This window comes from Thunnus albacares, chromosome 6 (assembly GCF_914725855.1).
Source record: "Thunnus albacares chromosome 6, fThuAlb1.1, whole genome shotgun sequence".
In the NCBI taxonomy this organism is placed as follows: Eukaryota; Metazoa; Chordata; class Actinopteri; order Scombriformes; family Scombridae; genus Thunnus; species Thunnus albacares.
Window position 1 is genome coordinate 22,044,813 of NC_058111.1, and position 16,387 is coordinate 22,061,199.

A 16,387-nucleotide genomic window follows, 5' to 3' on the forward strand; every position below is an offset into this window, starting at 1 on the left:
CTTTTTTGCTACTCCTTGCCATCCTTCCTGCTTGGGTTTTATGTGCTACAACACAATATGATACCATTTATTAACCACATGGACTGTTTTACATTCCCTTTTTTCCATTCTTCATCCCCCTCCTGCTTCACTCAGTCCTCTCCCAGCCCCCAGTTGTGCTCCCAGTTTGCAGGCAGGCAGGAAGGCTGGCTGAGGGCCGCTGTCCCGCTGCCAAAGCTAACAGCTAGCATGGATGAAAGGCCACCTCTCATCTTTGCCTGCCTGGCCTGCTGCTGTCAATGTCGCCCACTTCACATCCATTGAGAAAATGTGTTCATTGCACTCTGCAGCTATGCCAGCTTCTCAGTCATACTCCAAGATAAACGTTAAATTACTTTTGGAGTCTGCTCAAAATACAATTCACGTGTTTACGTGTGATTTTGTTGTGTTTGAATTCAGTCTATCGAGAGTAAAGCTGAAACTATTATTCGAAATTCGCTTATTCATTTTCTTGCTGAGAGTTAAATGAGAAGATCTTGTTTGTTTGGTAAACATAAGGCTGCACCTTGCAGCTGGTTAGCTTAGTTTAGTATAAAGACTGGACACAGGGGAAATTAGCAAGCCTGGCTCTGTCCAAAGCTAACAAAATCTGCCTGCTAGCACCTCTAAAGCTCACTAATTAAGACATTATATCTTGTTTGTTTAATCAGTACAAAAGTTTAAAAACAACATCTTTCATTTTAATTGGAGATTTTGTGCCAGACTATTTCTTGACAGGAAGCGGTTTCTTATTGCTAAGCTAAGCTAACCGGCCGCTGACAGTAGCTGTAGCATTAACAGACAAACATGAAAGTTTTATCATTCCTCTCATTTAAATTTTGTCAAGAAAATGAATCAGATTTCCCAAAATGTCAAACTATTCCTTTTAAAGGCATAGAAAGCTCAAAACTGTGAATTTGTTGCTTAATAGGTGTTAATTATGTTATTATTTCAATTATTTGGAGCCCTTTTATCAATATTCTTGCATTTTTTATTTGTGTGTGATTAAGACATGATAGAATTATTGGCTATTATTATATATGCTATTTTGCTATGCAGATGTTTGTCTGTATGGCAACTGGAGCAGAGAGATGACTAAAACGGTTCGACAGTGCGTTGTCACACTGAAAAAAGTTATAAAGGTAGAAAGAAACACCGCTCTCACCTGGGCGTTGCCATAAAGGTGTGATTGACAGTCATCAGGCAGAGTGTGACTAATATACCTTTGACACAGTAGGAAAAAGGCACAGGTGTAAATAATAAAATTAATGGCTGAATTCCACTTAGCTGCTTCAGTTTCAGACTCCTGGTATTGTGCATACTGGCTGGCTGTTACACTGTCATGACTTACTAGGACACTCGAATACAACAGAGCCATTGTTAAAGTCATTAGCAACACCTGTCTTTTTACTAGTACGACATTACAAAATGTCTGCTGTGAAACAAGGCCTATTGTCAGTTGCAACACTAGTTAGGAGCACAGGTTGTACACTGTTTAGTGAAACCCAAACGACTGATAGTGTATGTTTCTCTCAACTTGACGCCATTCAAGCCAACAGCCCAGGGCCACACTGGTCCTATCATGTCTTTATCTAATCTGTTAGCCAGAGAGGCTTTTTGTCTTGCTGTACTTGGTATTCTGATGTCAGTCAGTGTGCTGGGCGTACCATCACTTATTCTCCAGCGAACAGAGAACAGAACACACAGTGATGACATTTAGATGATTAGCAACCTCTCAGCTGAGATGACCGGTTCTCCCAGTTCCCTGGTGAATGTGTGTGTGTGTGTCTGTGACGCTGTCTGTTGGAGCCCTTGTATCAATATTCTTGCATTTTTGCATGTGTGTTTATAGATTAAGACATGATTTACTGAATTATTGACTTGAGAATTATTGGCTTGCTATTTTGTTATTCAAATGCTTGTATGACAACTGGAGCGGAAAGGTGTTAAAGATAGTCTGGATTCAGGTTGAGTGGTGTGTTGTCTCTGCTGGCACTGCTGCTCATCAGTGGAGCAGCCAGACTGGGCTGCAGTTCAGGGTTGTAATGTAATGAAATTAACAGATATGATCTCAGTTTAGTCATCATATTCACATTATCAATGATTTTCTATCAGAAAAAAGAAATATTGTGTTTAAATATTTTGAATGCACTAGCAGTCATATATTTATATCCATATTTAGGTATTTAGTTAAATACATATTGTGATACTTGATTCTGTAAGGGCTGGTTAGGATCTTCAACTGAAATCAGATAAATCAACCTGATTAACGGGCGGTGACACAAGAAGGCTGTGACCTTCACCACAGGATCATTTCCATTAGAGCTGCAACAATTAGTTGATGAGAAAATTAATTAGCAACTATTTTGATGATTGAATAAGTCAAGTCAAGTCAAATTTATTAATATAGCATATTTCATACGACAGGCGTAAACTCAATGTGCTTAAGTGTTTTAGTTTCTTTCTAAAGCAAAGATCCCAAATATTTGCTGGTTCCAGCTTCTCAAATGTGACAATTTGATGCTTTTCTTTGTTGTACTATACATTATAGTAAACTGAATATGTTTGGGTTTAAGACTGTTGGTCGGACCAAAAAAAGACACGTGAAGACATCAACTTGGGATGCGGGAAATTATAACAGACGTTTTTCAGTATTTGCTGACATTTCACAGCCAAAATGATTTAATCGAGTGAGAAAATGATTGTCAGATTAATTGATAATGAAAATAATTGTTAGTTGTTATTTAGCTGAACCATCAAGATGGATCAAAGGGATCTTCACATAGACAGAGAACAACAATTTTACTTACATATTCAAGTAAAAATTCCAATGCCAATTAACATTTTACTGGTTTCTCCAGTGTGACAAGAATCAGGATGGTCTGATGTGAGTGGATCTGCTCTCCCCCCATTAACATATTTTATATTTATGCACAGAACAATGTCTCTGCAAAAATCTGTAGTAGTCCTTCTCCTGATGGAGCCAGTTAAATTATTTGCATGTGATGGTAAGGAAAACACAGGAATACACTTTGGCACTGCAGCAAATTTGTGGTTGAGACCAAATTTTGTGGTCAGTATTTGAAAATGCTCCTGGCACCAGTGTCACCAGACTAAAAAGTTAATGTGGAGTCTTCAACAAATTTTATTGCCATCATATGGAGATTTCTTATGCTATAGTAGGTTGTACACAAGGGGTCATGGATGTGAAAGCTTCTTTCATATACACTGAGGTGCTCCTGTCTTGACTTACATTGAAACACTCAGACTCTGTGTCGCACTGACACACACACACACACACACACACACACACACACACACACACACACACACATATACACACACATATACACACACATATACACAGCACCTTCTTCTCACCGCGCAACCCTAACACAAACAAGCAAGTACACACAGCACTTTTAAAAAAAACCTCATCCATCTTTGCATGCCGTGGCAAGCGGAGCCAGCTGTGCTGTGCTGATTCAATAAGTTTAGAGGAATGTTAACAACCTCCTCAAGAATGCTGCATTCCCAAGCAGTGGATTCCCAGTCATGTAGGGGGATCCAGACACAGGGGCCTACTGAGGGAGGACGCCAGGGTAACCTCCCTCTCTGACAGTGTGACGTTTGTGTTTTACCTTTAGTACACAGTGTTTCGTTTTTACACTGGGCTCAGTAACTGTCTTTATTCCAGTGTAATACTGACTACAGCCAAAGGGCTACTGGATTTTTGATATTGATATTAATTTGATATTAATATTTTTACATAAACACATAAAATACACACACAGTTTCCATGAATTTTATTTTCTTGTTACTACTTGCTACTCAGCGGACATATGCCAATGCAATATATCTGTAATAAGCTAATATTGGCTGATAGGCTACTGAGTAGGCTGCTTAATCTATGAATTTTCATTTATGTGTAGAATAATTGAAAATATAGCTTGTGCATCTGCTTTCAACTCCATTTGAATAATGTAACTTAAAAAGTTTTTCTTTTGCTTTTTATTTAATAATTGAAAGGGCAGAGAGTCAGGAAAAAAGGGTAGAGAGAGGGGTATCACATGCAATAAAGGTCCACAGCTAGAAGTGAACCACATACATAGCGAGTTATGTGGTCTGCATCTTAACCACAAGGCTACAGGGGTGCTGGTACTTTTGAATAAAGGAATAGGAAGGAATAGTATGAGAAATCTGGTAAATCTTAATGTAAACCCATAACTTTCTTGAGTTTCTACTTGTGGCAATAGGCCTGGCAATTGGTAACATGACCACCTGTAAAATAGCAAATTTTAATTTTTACACTTCACTAAATATATTTTGCTGAGCTTCAAAGGTGCTGGCAGGCAGAGTTTATTACCTTTGGACAGAGCCAGGCTCAATGTTGAGGCCAATTGCCAGTCATTGTATTGAGCTAAGCTAACAGTCTGATGGCTGTAGCTCCATATTCACAGTACAGACATTAAAGTAGTATCAATCTTCTCACCTAACTCTGCAAGAAAGCAAATAAACAATTTCCCAAAATGTTAAACTGTTCCTTTTAAAATTAGCTTGTATAGCATAGCATAGCCAAGTTGTGTTGTGTGTAGCCGTGGTGTTCCTGGCTATTAAAAAGGAAACACTGCAGCTACACACAACCGTAACACAAGAAGAAGAGTTAAATTGAATGGTTGTTGTGAGAAATAAAAATACTATGTGTCATTCAGTTGTCCGCTATACTCTAATTCACGGGCTCCCAGTATGTTCCATTCAAGAGCAGCTGAGTCATGTGCGACACCTAGTGGTGGTCCAGTATTTGGCTTAATATGAAACCAGTTTGAAAATTTTTACATCAGCCCAACCATAGTCACCACTGCCAGATACTGGTCTGATGGGTTTCCAAATAGTCAACTGCTAAAGTATGAACAAAAACAACACATTCTTATTTCAGGCCATTTGGAAAAGACCACAAACTTACAACTGGATGGCACAGTGGAGGCGGAGTAGAAAACAGGCCCAGAATGACAGATAGACTGTGTGTTTTGTCTGCACCACCTGTTTGTCCTTGGACCAGTGTCTGGGAAAGAGCTTGATGCTAAAACGACAAGTTCCAGAAGTGTTGCTGACTGTTTGTACCTTCACATTACAGTCTGTTCCCAGATCTGATCCAACAGGACCCAACTGCTTTCCTCAACAACTACCTCCTTGTTCTGCGCTCAGCCCCTCTTCCTGTCATCCCATCCCCTTTCTTCTTCTTTCTCCATGTTCCCAAAGCCTTTCCGTAGGGACAGGTATGTCCTCGCTGATTCCTCCAAGTCTCTCTTCCTCCTCCTCCTTTTCCCATACCTCCTCCTCTTTTCTTCTCATCTCCTCTGTTCCTTTCTCTGCTGATAGCTGAACCAGCTGTGGCTCCAGCAGCAGCAGCAGCAGCAGCTGCCCTAGCTCTACACCTCTCATACGCACATGCATGCCTGTGTGCTTACACACAAATATACACACACGCTAACACAGACAGACACATAGACAGTGTGTGTTGTGCGTGAGTGGACCAGGATGTTCCTGTCTCTCTTCCCACCGGCTCGCTTGCAGGGCTGCGGATGTTTTTTCTGTCTCCCTCTGTGGATCTCTCACTTTCTTCTGTCGTTCTTTGCATTCACTTTCTTTCTATCAGCTTTTCTCCCCATCTGTTTACAACAATACATTTCTCTCTCGCTCCCTGACTCTGTGTCTGTCTGCTTCTCCCTTGTCATTCCATAAATGTGGTTTTTCAGGCATTGTTGGGTTTGCATCACGTGATTCATCAAATAAAAGTTAAATGCTAAAATCTGTTTGACTCATTTATCATTTAACACAGAAAGTGTTGCGCTTATAAACAGCGGTGACAGAGTGACAGTGTTGGCATGTATGTGCTTCATTATACGTTTTTAATAAGTAATAGTGTTTGTTGTAAACATGTGGAGACATAGCTGAAGCCAGCATGCACATATTTGCACAACATGCCTAATAATTGCTATATGTGTCCTTAAGCACAGATAAACCAAGACGTTGGGAAGCAGAGCAGTGATTTGCAACTTAGTTTTTGACCGCTCAGAATGAGACAGTATGTTCTTGTGACATCAAATCACATCATGGCCTCAGTGAGGATATAAGTTATGAGCACTTGAACCAAAAAGTGATTTTTCCTTGTCACATCATGTCATCAGAGTGAATTTGGAGGCCCGAAAGAGGTAGAAATAGCTAGACAAGAAAAAAAAGCAAAAATTAGAGCAACAGAAATACTAGTGGCTAGGGCTGGGTAATATATATCAATATTTTATCGATACTGTGATATGACTAGATATCATCTTAGATTTTGGATATTGTTATATCATGATATGGCATAAGCGTTGTCTTTTCCTGGGTTTAAAGGCTGCATTACAGTAAAGTGATATAATTTTCTGAACTTACAAGACTGTTCTAGCTGTTATACTATTTCCCTTTACCCACTTACTCGTTGTATCCACATTACTGGTAATCAGTTATCAAAAATCTCATTGTGTAAATATTTTGTGAAAGCACCAATAGTCATCCCTACAATATTGTCATAATATCAAAATTGAGGTATTTGGTCAAAAATATTGTGATATTTGATTTTGTCCATATTGCTCAGCCCTACTAGTGGCGTGGCTCTCGAAATGGCAACGCGGTCGGTCGGTCAAAGATGAATTGTAATAACTTTGATGATCCCTTAACTTTTAATCTAGCGTTAACCATCCAAGGGTTGTCAGCCGATAACATGGCTGTAAACCATCTGTCTTAATTATCCCTTTAAACATTTTGTGACCCCTCAGATTTATCTTAAGACCCCCTGGAGTGTCCCAACCCCCATGTTGGGAACCACTGAGCTAAAAGTTTGAGATATCTGAATGCTAATCTTTCCAAGTGTGTGTTTTCCCATGCGTACGTGAAAGAAAGAGAGAGAGAATAGGAAAGGACAATGTCTTCCATAAACCAAGAGTCAGTAATGGTGGCCACATGTCTCACCACACATGCAAATGTTTAACCATGCTCCTCCCCTCTCTCTGTCATACTCACAAACACTCTCACATGCCTTTCTTTGATTTTTGTCTCTCCCACAAAGCAGGTACAGTACAAATGTAACGCGTCCTATAGCTGCAGTATCTACTTGCATTAAAAATACACAAATGCGCACACACATATATTTAGTCTCTTGTCTGAAGAAGTCCAGTGGATAGTTTACATTTCAACCTTTACTTTTTTCCCTTGTTCCTCATAGTTTTCTTCAGCCTCTGTCTGTTTTTTCTGTCAATGTTTGCTCCATTTCTCTCCGTGCTGTAGCATTCCTTCTTTGCAGCCCCCAAGGCCTTCGCTCCTCTCACGGATCTTTATTTCTGTCTGTGTATCACTTCACATGGAATCAATATCTTCAGTTTGACGGTATGGAACAATTAACAATTAGCCATAGAAGGGAGCACTGAACAGAACAGTAGAGGGGATGTGAGGATAGACGAGAGGTGAAAGTGGGGGCGGGGGGGGACTGATGATGTGTGCAGGGAAGTAAAAAAGAGAGGAGAAAGTGAAGTTAAGCGAAAAGTAGACAACAGGGTTTCAGAGTGGAGGAGAAACACATGGAAAGTTGAAACAAAGGGGAGGACTCTGTAGATCTCTGGAATGATTTAAGATGCCTGCCTGACATGCCAGCACTTAGACGACTGGTGAGCAGGCAGCCAGAGCACAGGACAGCAGATGTGTTCTGGTCTGGGATGGACGGATTGATGTATCAATTTTATACAGGGCTTGATGATGTGTAGAAAGTCTAGTGACACGCACATACCGCAAGTGGTTTTCTTCATACAGAGCAGCCCCACAAGTCTCAAAAGTTTGGCTTGGAGAGTCAGAAAGCGTCTAATTTCTGCACTGTCAGTGAGTCCAACCTGCATCAGGTCTCTTCTCCATCTGCAGAATTTACGATCATTGAGTCAGTGTGTCTCTTCGTTGTTCCAGTCATAACCCATGATATGTATCTTTGGAGACGGTCCTGATAAACTCACACTCTCTCAGAAAGAGACACAGATAAACACACACACATATTGCAGCTGTTAAAGTCACCCGGTAACTTGTCTCGAGTCCACCTCTGCAAGCTGCCTGCTTCCAGACCACGCTGTTTTAATGCACTTGCTTACCAGGGCTCCAGCCTTGGGGCCTGACGACGCGAAAGAGCCCACGAGGCTCAGGAAAAAAATAAATAAAATAAAATTCACTAGGGAGAAGAGAGGTTGATACCCTGAAAAAGTGAATTAAAGCCCCTGTGATCGGTAAATGTATGACCTGCCTGTCTTGATCGTCCATTGAATGAGTTGCTGTTCTTCAACTGTTTATACGTATGGCAGTTTCCTGGCTTGAGTAGAAGTTTACTTCAAAAGCCACGTTTGCAAAAATGTCTGGAAAAAAATGTGAAAGCGTAGCTCAAAAACCCAGATATCAAAGACAGAAAGGGCAGCGGGAGTCACAGCTGTTAAGAAAAATCACCAAGCTAACTGGATATTTCAAAGCTGCAAGCCCTGAGGTCGAGACGACCGAAATAACCCCTCCAGCAGCAGGACTAGTAGCAGAGCCGGCAGGTGAAACAACGAGGACACCAGCAGAATTACCACCTGCTTCCACAGGTTAGGTATCTAGCAGGCTAGGTCTTAGGGAGTTAGCTAACCAAGTAACTAGCTCGATAACATTAGTGAATTCAGCTAACAAATAACTGTCAGTCAGGAGAGGCCGAAACCAATTATGATGCGCAAATTAAGATTGTTATGAGTTTGAGTTTTAACATTACCTAAGCTAGTTAACATTAGCTAGTGCTAGGCTAACAAATGTTATGTATAACCGCTGGCTAGCATTAGATAATGTAGAGCTTTAATTTAGCCTGTCTGATATACCACTAGAGCCCCAGTATATAAATATAGACCTGGAAATGTGCATATGTCCCCTTTTAAAATTTCTGTTTTACGCTATATATTGTGTGAATTATTTGTGACTCCATTCAAACACACATGGTCCTCAGATGCATCCCTCATATGTGACACAATGAATAATTTGCCTTCAGTGTCTTGGACTGGAAAAAATGGTTTTGATATTCCAACATGCAACTATGATTAGTTACCGCAAAGCGAGCCTGATGGGGAGGATCGTGTAGTTGATCACTGTCATTTACTGAGTTCAGTCTAACAGCGTCTCATGTTTTGTGATGTGTTTATATCGAAATACTAGCATCCTCTGAAGGTTTTATTCATTTTTTTATGACATTGCTATTAGCAGCCTTGCCTGCTAGGACTTATGTGGCATAAAATCCACATTTAGTTTTGCATTCAGTGTGACTGCGTGTTCATGAATGCACAAACATTCAGCGTTCCTTATACAGATGCTATATTCACCTAGACCACATTTTAATACCAAGTGTAAATGGGGTCAGTGTTGTCTAAGCCCAGGAGGAAAAATGTTGCATTTGAAACGGGTTATTCAACTACTGCAGATAAAAAAAAAACATCCAAGTTTTAGTGGTGTATCTGTTTTTTTATGAACAAGGCCCTATAAACAGTTTTTATTTGTCATCTTTCCTGCTCAAGAAATTCAACAATTTCCTCTTCAGCTAAAGAAACAAACTCAAATGTTTGGTCAGACACGCAGACACACACACACACACACACACACACACACACACACACACACACACACCTGTTGTCACATACTTGTTGGTCTGGTCTGTGTTCACTCCACTTGTCTGGCTCACAACAGAGAAAAGTTCCAGATCTTCAGTTCCAGTCAGTCAGTGATGAAGCATTGCAGTTGGAAAGAAGTTCAAACTCAGAGAGAAATTTAACAATCAGCCCAAATAGTTCAAAGACATGCATGGCCAGACATGCAAACTCTGACAACGTGCCAACAGTTTACTCAGTAAATCCTGCGTTTTGTATTATACCAATTATAGCAATTTAATTTTGTTTACCTCAAATGAAGATGATTGCTTTTCTACCTGTCCTTTCTTGATCTTTCTACAATACTTCTCTCTTTCCCCTTTCCCCCTCTTTAACACCTCCTCCATGTAAATAGAGGAAGCTTTTTAACTTTGTGTGACTATTGTCAAGTTTAAAATCAATTAACGTTGGCAGTAACTATTGATTAGTTGGGGCAAAATGAAATTCTCTCCTCCTGAGTTGTGAACATTATTTGCAGGCACTTTAATTACATCACTTTCTGAGCAGAAACGAACAAAGCATCAACAAAGACGAAGAGTAATGCCGACATGTAGCCTATAGATAGAGAGAAGACATTAGCTGCCTCTCAGTGTTTTGGCCAACACCCAGATGCTCCAAGAAAATTAAACCTGGCAAAGCAGTTTGCCCTCATTCAACTAGGAAGCCGGCCATTTAGAAGAAACGATCAAAGTTTAAACAAGTAATTCGATATCAAAATAGGAGAGACAAAGAAAAGAAGTCTATAACGACTCTTTATTGCTGTTCAACATAGAAATAGCACACTTTGGATGGTTGATGTATTTTGGCGCGGTCTTTGGATTTGTTGGCTGGCTGAGTGACTGACCGCCTTTTGGCTGCGATAGGGTGTCAGTGTGGTCGACTAGCAAACCACCCTGCCTCCAGGCTGCTCCTGCAGATCTGTGGTACTCAGCTGAATGATGGATCCGGTCAAAGGCTGCATGTCCCACCCAGCGGTCGCCGCTTATGAAAACCAGGCATGAGGAGGCAGCTGCTTTCCCTGACTGGATCTGTTACTGTTGCATACAGGAAACTGGGAATCAATGTCATGTCACGCTGCAGTCGCGGTATTTCAGGGGCCACCACCATCCACCATAGTGGTAGGATACTGGTGTTTTATATTTGGAGCAGATACCACGGATAATACTTTTGAGTAAGCTTCAATACGGATCTTTCTGATAGTTTTTTTTAATAGTATCATTCACCAGTCGGCTTGACTGCCACATGCAATATTTTTATATATCTTTCTACATTGTTTTGCCTTCTAGAAAACTAGGAGAGTGTTATTGCCCACATTGGAGACGTATCTCTGATTTTATCATTAAATTTGTAGCATGAGTTGCTAACTTTTTGTTTGCAGGATATTTATGTAGCCGTCTTATATTTCATAAATGTGTCTTGTTTATAAAAGGGAGCTATATCAGAAACATCCTTCAACATTTATTTCACTTCAAAAGGAATATTTCAGCAAGTTTGGGGAATTTATTAGTTTTTTTTATGAGAGTGAGATGAGAACATTGATACCACTCTCAAACATGGTATTGATATCTACCTTCTCATCTCACTTTTGTAAAGAGAACAAATAAGTGCGTTTTCCAAAATGTTGAACTTTTCCCTTAATATTACATTTTACAGTTTGTTTCTGTTATTTTCTATTCATCACTAGCTTCCTCTTTCTTCCCCCCCCATTGTACTGTCACTCCATTTCTCCATTATTTTCATTTCTTCATGTTTTTATATGATTTTCTAGTTCTAACATGCATGTGTTTGTGTGTAATTAAGGATGGAAAGAACTCTTTTGGGCTCCACAACTGTTGGATTACGTACAATACATGATTTGACAAAAGAATTTGGCACGTTACAACGTTTTACCCTAACTAAAGGGTAGCTTCATCTGTAGCTTTTTGGTAAATGCTACTCCTATCCTACGCAAGTCTAACTGCCCATCTAACCGAGAGGCTGGCGGACTCAGAGAGCCAGTGACTGGCTGATTGTTCTACATGCGCACTCTGAAAGATCCCATTCAGTCAGAATCACGGCAGAGAAAGGTAGACATGATGGTTGCAGACTAAACAAAACTTGTGAAAGAAGAGAAGCAGTCAGATCATATGATAAATAAAATAGGACACTGGTGTCTGCTTTCTGTCATGTTTCTGGTGTTCTGTGTCAGTCTGACATTGGTATGTGTTGATTTGCTGTTATCAGAATGATAAAATGTAAGAATTGGAAATACTTGAAGATAAAATATTAATGAAATCTCTTTAGGGGAAAGTGTGATTGACCACAGACTGGCTTGATATTAAATCCACAATTGCAGGTCACATCTATATACTTATATAATACACGTCTTTGCTTGATGTTCAGTTATCTATTCACACTTATCATTGCACCTATCTGCAGCCATGTGTCAAATGTGTGCTGCAAATAAGCCAGCTGTAATGAACTCTTGAGAGAGGAGTATTCCCCTGCCCCAGTATAAACACAGACAGGAGTGAAAACTCTTTTGAGTGTTTGACTCGTAGCAGGCTCCTCCTCTGTGTATTTTTATAAAGCCATAAAGAACACCATGTAGAGAAAGCACACAAGTCAGCCATTATTCCTGGACCGCTCTGCAATTGGCCACGTTCCCCCTGAAAACTCCAGCTTTGTTCACGTCTTAGCTCTCTCTCTCCCCTTATCCCTCTCCATCTCCTCAGTCTATCGCTCTGCTGGTATGCGGTGTCATTACTATGGTATTCTATGGTCCTTGTTGCAGCCACAGCTCAACATAGTGTTTTCTCTCTTTGGGAAAGAACACACAACCGTCAGCATGTCAGCACGGTTACCACAGAAAATTAGTAGAGCCTTTTATCACCACCACTAGCTCTTAAAACACATCTTCCTCTATGCAGAGAGACTTAAGGCACCCCAGTTTTTGGGGTTAATTAACCTAAAGAGGTATACTGAACATTAAATTCATTAACTGACGGTGGAATGTTATTATTACACTTTTGCTCCACATTGATGACCTTTCAGTACCTTTTACAAAGAATGTTTTTGATATTGAAAACGTGTGGAGGTGATTTCAAAATAAAAAATTTGGCCCAACTTTGCTTTTTAAAAATAATGTTTTTGCTCTGTTTTACCTCTGCTAGACACTTTGTGTACACTCCACTAGAAAGAGATAAAGACCCATTAAGTAGTGAGTTGGACCATCTTTTACCCTGATAACAATGTTCTTACATCATGACAGTGACTCAGCAAGGGACCTGTAGTATCCTGGTGTTAAAGCTGAACACAAACACATAAGTTCTTTGTAGAACCGTCCAATGTTCTGCGGATGCTCCTTTTTCAGGTCACAAATGTTTCACGTGAATCTTCTTGACACTTTCCTGGAGGAATCTCTCAGTATGAAAGGGAACGTTTCATCCGAGGAGCAGGGTTTTTTACAAGATATATGATCTTTTGACATTTTTATGGTGTTTTTGAATCCCTTTCCTGTTGTTTTTTCCATTTACAGCTGTGACTCTGTTGAAAGGGTAGTGGTGTATCAGTGGCCAATTGCGTATTTATGGTCGTTATAGGTTGTCCTAGTGGAAAAAGAAACCTTTTTTATGCGAGTCTAATAGTATCTGTGTGTGTGTCTCATTTCCTGCAGGTGACCTACCTGGGCAAGGTGACCATCTTTGGGACCCAGTTCCTGTCTGGCTGCACAGAGTCGGCGGTGGTCGGTCTGGTAGAGCGCCGTGCCCTGACCCAGCAGCAGGGCACCTGCCCCGCGGGCAACTCTCTGCTGGAGATTCGGCCATTCCAGGTGCGTCTTCACCACCTGGATGAGCACGGCGAGGCCTCAGTAACCATGGACACCTACCAAGTGGCGCGCATCGCCTATTGCACAGCCGACCACAGCGTCAGACCCAACGTGTTTGCCTGGATCTACCGGGAGATCAACGACGACCTGTCCTTCCAGATGGACTGCCACGCCGTGGAGTGCGAGAGCAAGCTGGAGGCTAAGAAGCTGGCGCACTCGATGATGGAGGCTTTCCGCAAGACTTTCCACAGCATGCGCAGCGACGGCCGCATCCACAAGAGAGGCTCGTCGGACGACTTCGCCGAGGACTCATCCACCCCTGAAGACTCGACCCCAGACGACGGTTGAACTGACACTCGCCTAAACCCCTGAACACCCATCCTAACAAAGCGAGGGGTGACTGGAAGGATGGACAGATTACCTGCTCTCTCTCATTCTCCCTACTGTCCCTCTTTCTGTTATCAATTTGGAACAAAATTAAGTTACCCCGTTAACCAACACGCCCAGGATGATGACATAGCTTTTAAATAAAGGGAAAGTAAAAGACAAAAGACATACATTAAATACAGGGATAGAAAAGTGCTGCCACTTTTAATGAATGGCCCTCAAAGACCCACAGGGGGCCTCTCAAGCACCTCTGTAAACGCCCTCAAGAGATTGACTAGACATATCCATTTCCCACCACTGTCACTCCTGCACCCAGAGGAGACACTGTTTGTGGTTCTTAAGCTTTTCTCATCAAGGGAACAACAAAATGCAATCCCTTTTCTTCAGACCCCAACTCATGAAAAATCTGTTGCTACTCTTGCCATTTAGGGACCCAGCAGAAATAGGCCTGTGACTTATTTTGGGTCCCAACCCAGAGTTTATGAGACTGTTGGAGCACATAAATTCTTTAAATGTTTAATTATGTGGATCTCTGTTACAATGCCTTCGACCTTGGTAATAGCAAATGAGGATGTGAAAGAAAAGCTAAGCCTTTTAAGCACTACTCATGTCATCACGATGGTACCTTAGTCCAAGTTGAACCCCAAAACGATTTGCCAATATGGCTTTTACTCATGTGGACAATGGAGCCAGAGCTTCTACCTCTGTCTCTGTTTAATAGGTACTTAAAGATTCAGATTAAGGCACCTGGAAGGGTATAGGTGCTAAGTAGATGTTACATTTTAGAAGTTCTCGCGAAAGGCTGAAAGCCTGCAACACCTTAATCATCCACATCTGACTTCTGTTTTGAGTATACCAAAATTCGGGCTGTATTTTGCCTGTCAGATTATGTGCCTCACTTTCCTCTCACATTAGTTTGGTCTCTTACCCAGGTCCCAATGTGTACGTGTGGCCATATGTGTGTGCAAACCTTTTTTTTTTTTTGTTGTTGTTTTTCTGTGTGTGTATGTAGGTGTAATTGCTTCTGTACTTTTTGTGTATATGAATGTACACGAGTGCTTGCATCTCTATGTGTGAAAGAGAAAAGGTGAGGATTAGTAGGAGGAGGAAGGGGGATATCGTATGACTAGCTGGAAGTGAAGACTTCTCGCCCTAGAAGCATCCGTTTTTGATGCTTATGGAGGCGTTTTAAAATCAGACACGGTATTATGCCCATTTGCCACGTTTTCTTACTTTTAATCTCATAAGAAAAGAAAAAAAGTCTACATGAGTGTGAGAGTCTGAATGTGCCAGTCACTCAGCGCGAGGTTGTAGTAGGACCCTAAATCACAGCCGTCCAAGATAACAACTGACGCCTCCTGGCCTCTGCTGAATGTATGATGAGTCCAACGTGCCGCGCACCATCTCCGGTCACTTCTGTCTCCCGTACTCTCCTCGTGCTATCACAGACAGCTGTAAGGGAGCTTCCCCTTGCTTCCCTGCATCGCCTCTCTCAGCGACTGAGGGGCAGAAAACACATCAGAGCTCCACGCCACTCTCTTCTTTTCTAACTGGACTGTGTTGAACAGCTATCGGCGGAAATCGACCATTGACTCAAACACACACACACACCTGCATACGATTATACATATGTACACACACATTGTATTTGAATCCCGCTCAATAAGCTTATGTAAATACAAATGTATCACTTTCCAAATATTACAGCATAAATGTTGATAGCTATTTTAAATAATAAAAAATATGTTGATTGAGAACCATCATACGATACAGAAACAGTGTTATAAAGCCTACTGTGAATAATAAGTGGAGAGCCTGATAGCGATGCGCGCGTGTGTGTGTGGAAGGGATTGTATGTGGCGGGAAGTGTGGTGAGGTGTGTGTGTGTGTGTGTGTGTGTATGTGAATGGACAGGCCAGAGGGAGAGAATGTTTATAAAGCTGTAGATTACTGTGTCATGTCTGTCTGAAAGCTCAGGCGCGCTTTAAATGTTTGAAAAAATGTTACCTTAAGTGTTTTCTATACAGTGTTTGCAAAGATCAAGAAACAATTGCATATAAAGTATTTACCAAGACCAGTCATGTGACGGTGTGGTCTGTTTTGTCTCAAAATACATTCATCAGTCTCTCTCTATCTCTCCTTCTCCACCGCATGTCAGCAGATCCTGGCTAAAAGAGGTTTTTACTCATTAAACTCTGCTTGATTTTAACTTATTGGATTCCCTGCTGTGGTCGTGTGTGGGAGGATAAATACAAAGCATGTTCAGTTTCAGAACAAACAGAATTGGTAACCAGATGATGCTCTTGACAGGCTGCCAAGACAGATGTAAAGCATAACCACCAAACACACACGTTGCTGCATACTGGAGTGTGATTCTCAAAGTATTTGAGGTAGTTTTGTAAAACCCTCAGTGTGTCGTGTGTGTTTTAAGAAATGTTTGGAT

At 41.1% G+C, this 16,387-nt stretch overlaps 1 protein-coding gene across 1 annotated transcript in view; it reads left to right on the plus strand.

The window, feature by feature from the left end:
* The window catches only part of pid1 (phosphotyrosine interaction domain containing 1), a 31,088-nt gene extending 15,067 nt beyond the window's left edge, over window positions 1-16,021 (plus strand). The window contains exon 3 of the mRNA XM_044354114.1: window positions 13,405-16,021. Coding sequence (XP_044210049.1) covers window positions 13,405-13,905 — 501 coding nt within the window. The 3' untranslated portion in view covers window positions 13,906-16,021. The remainder of the gene's footprint in view (window positions 1-13,404) is intronic.
* Window positions 16,022-16,387: the final 366 nt, after the last annotated feature.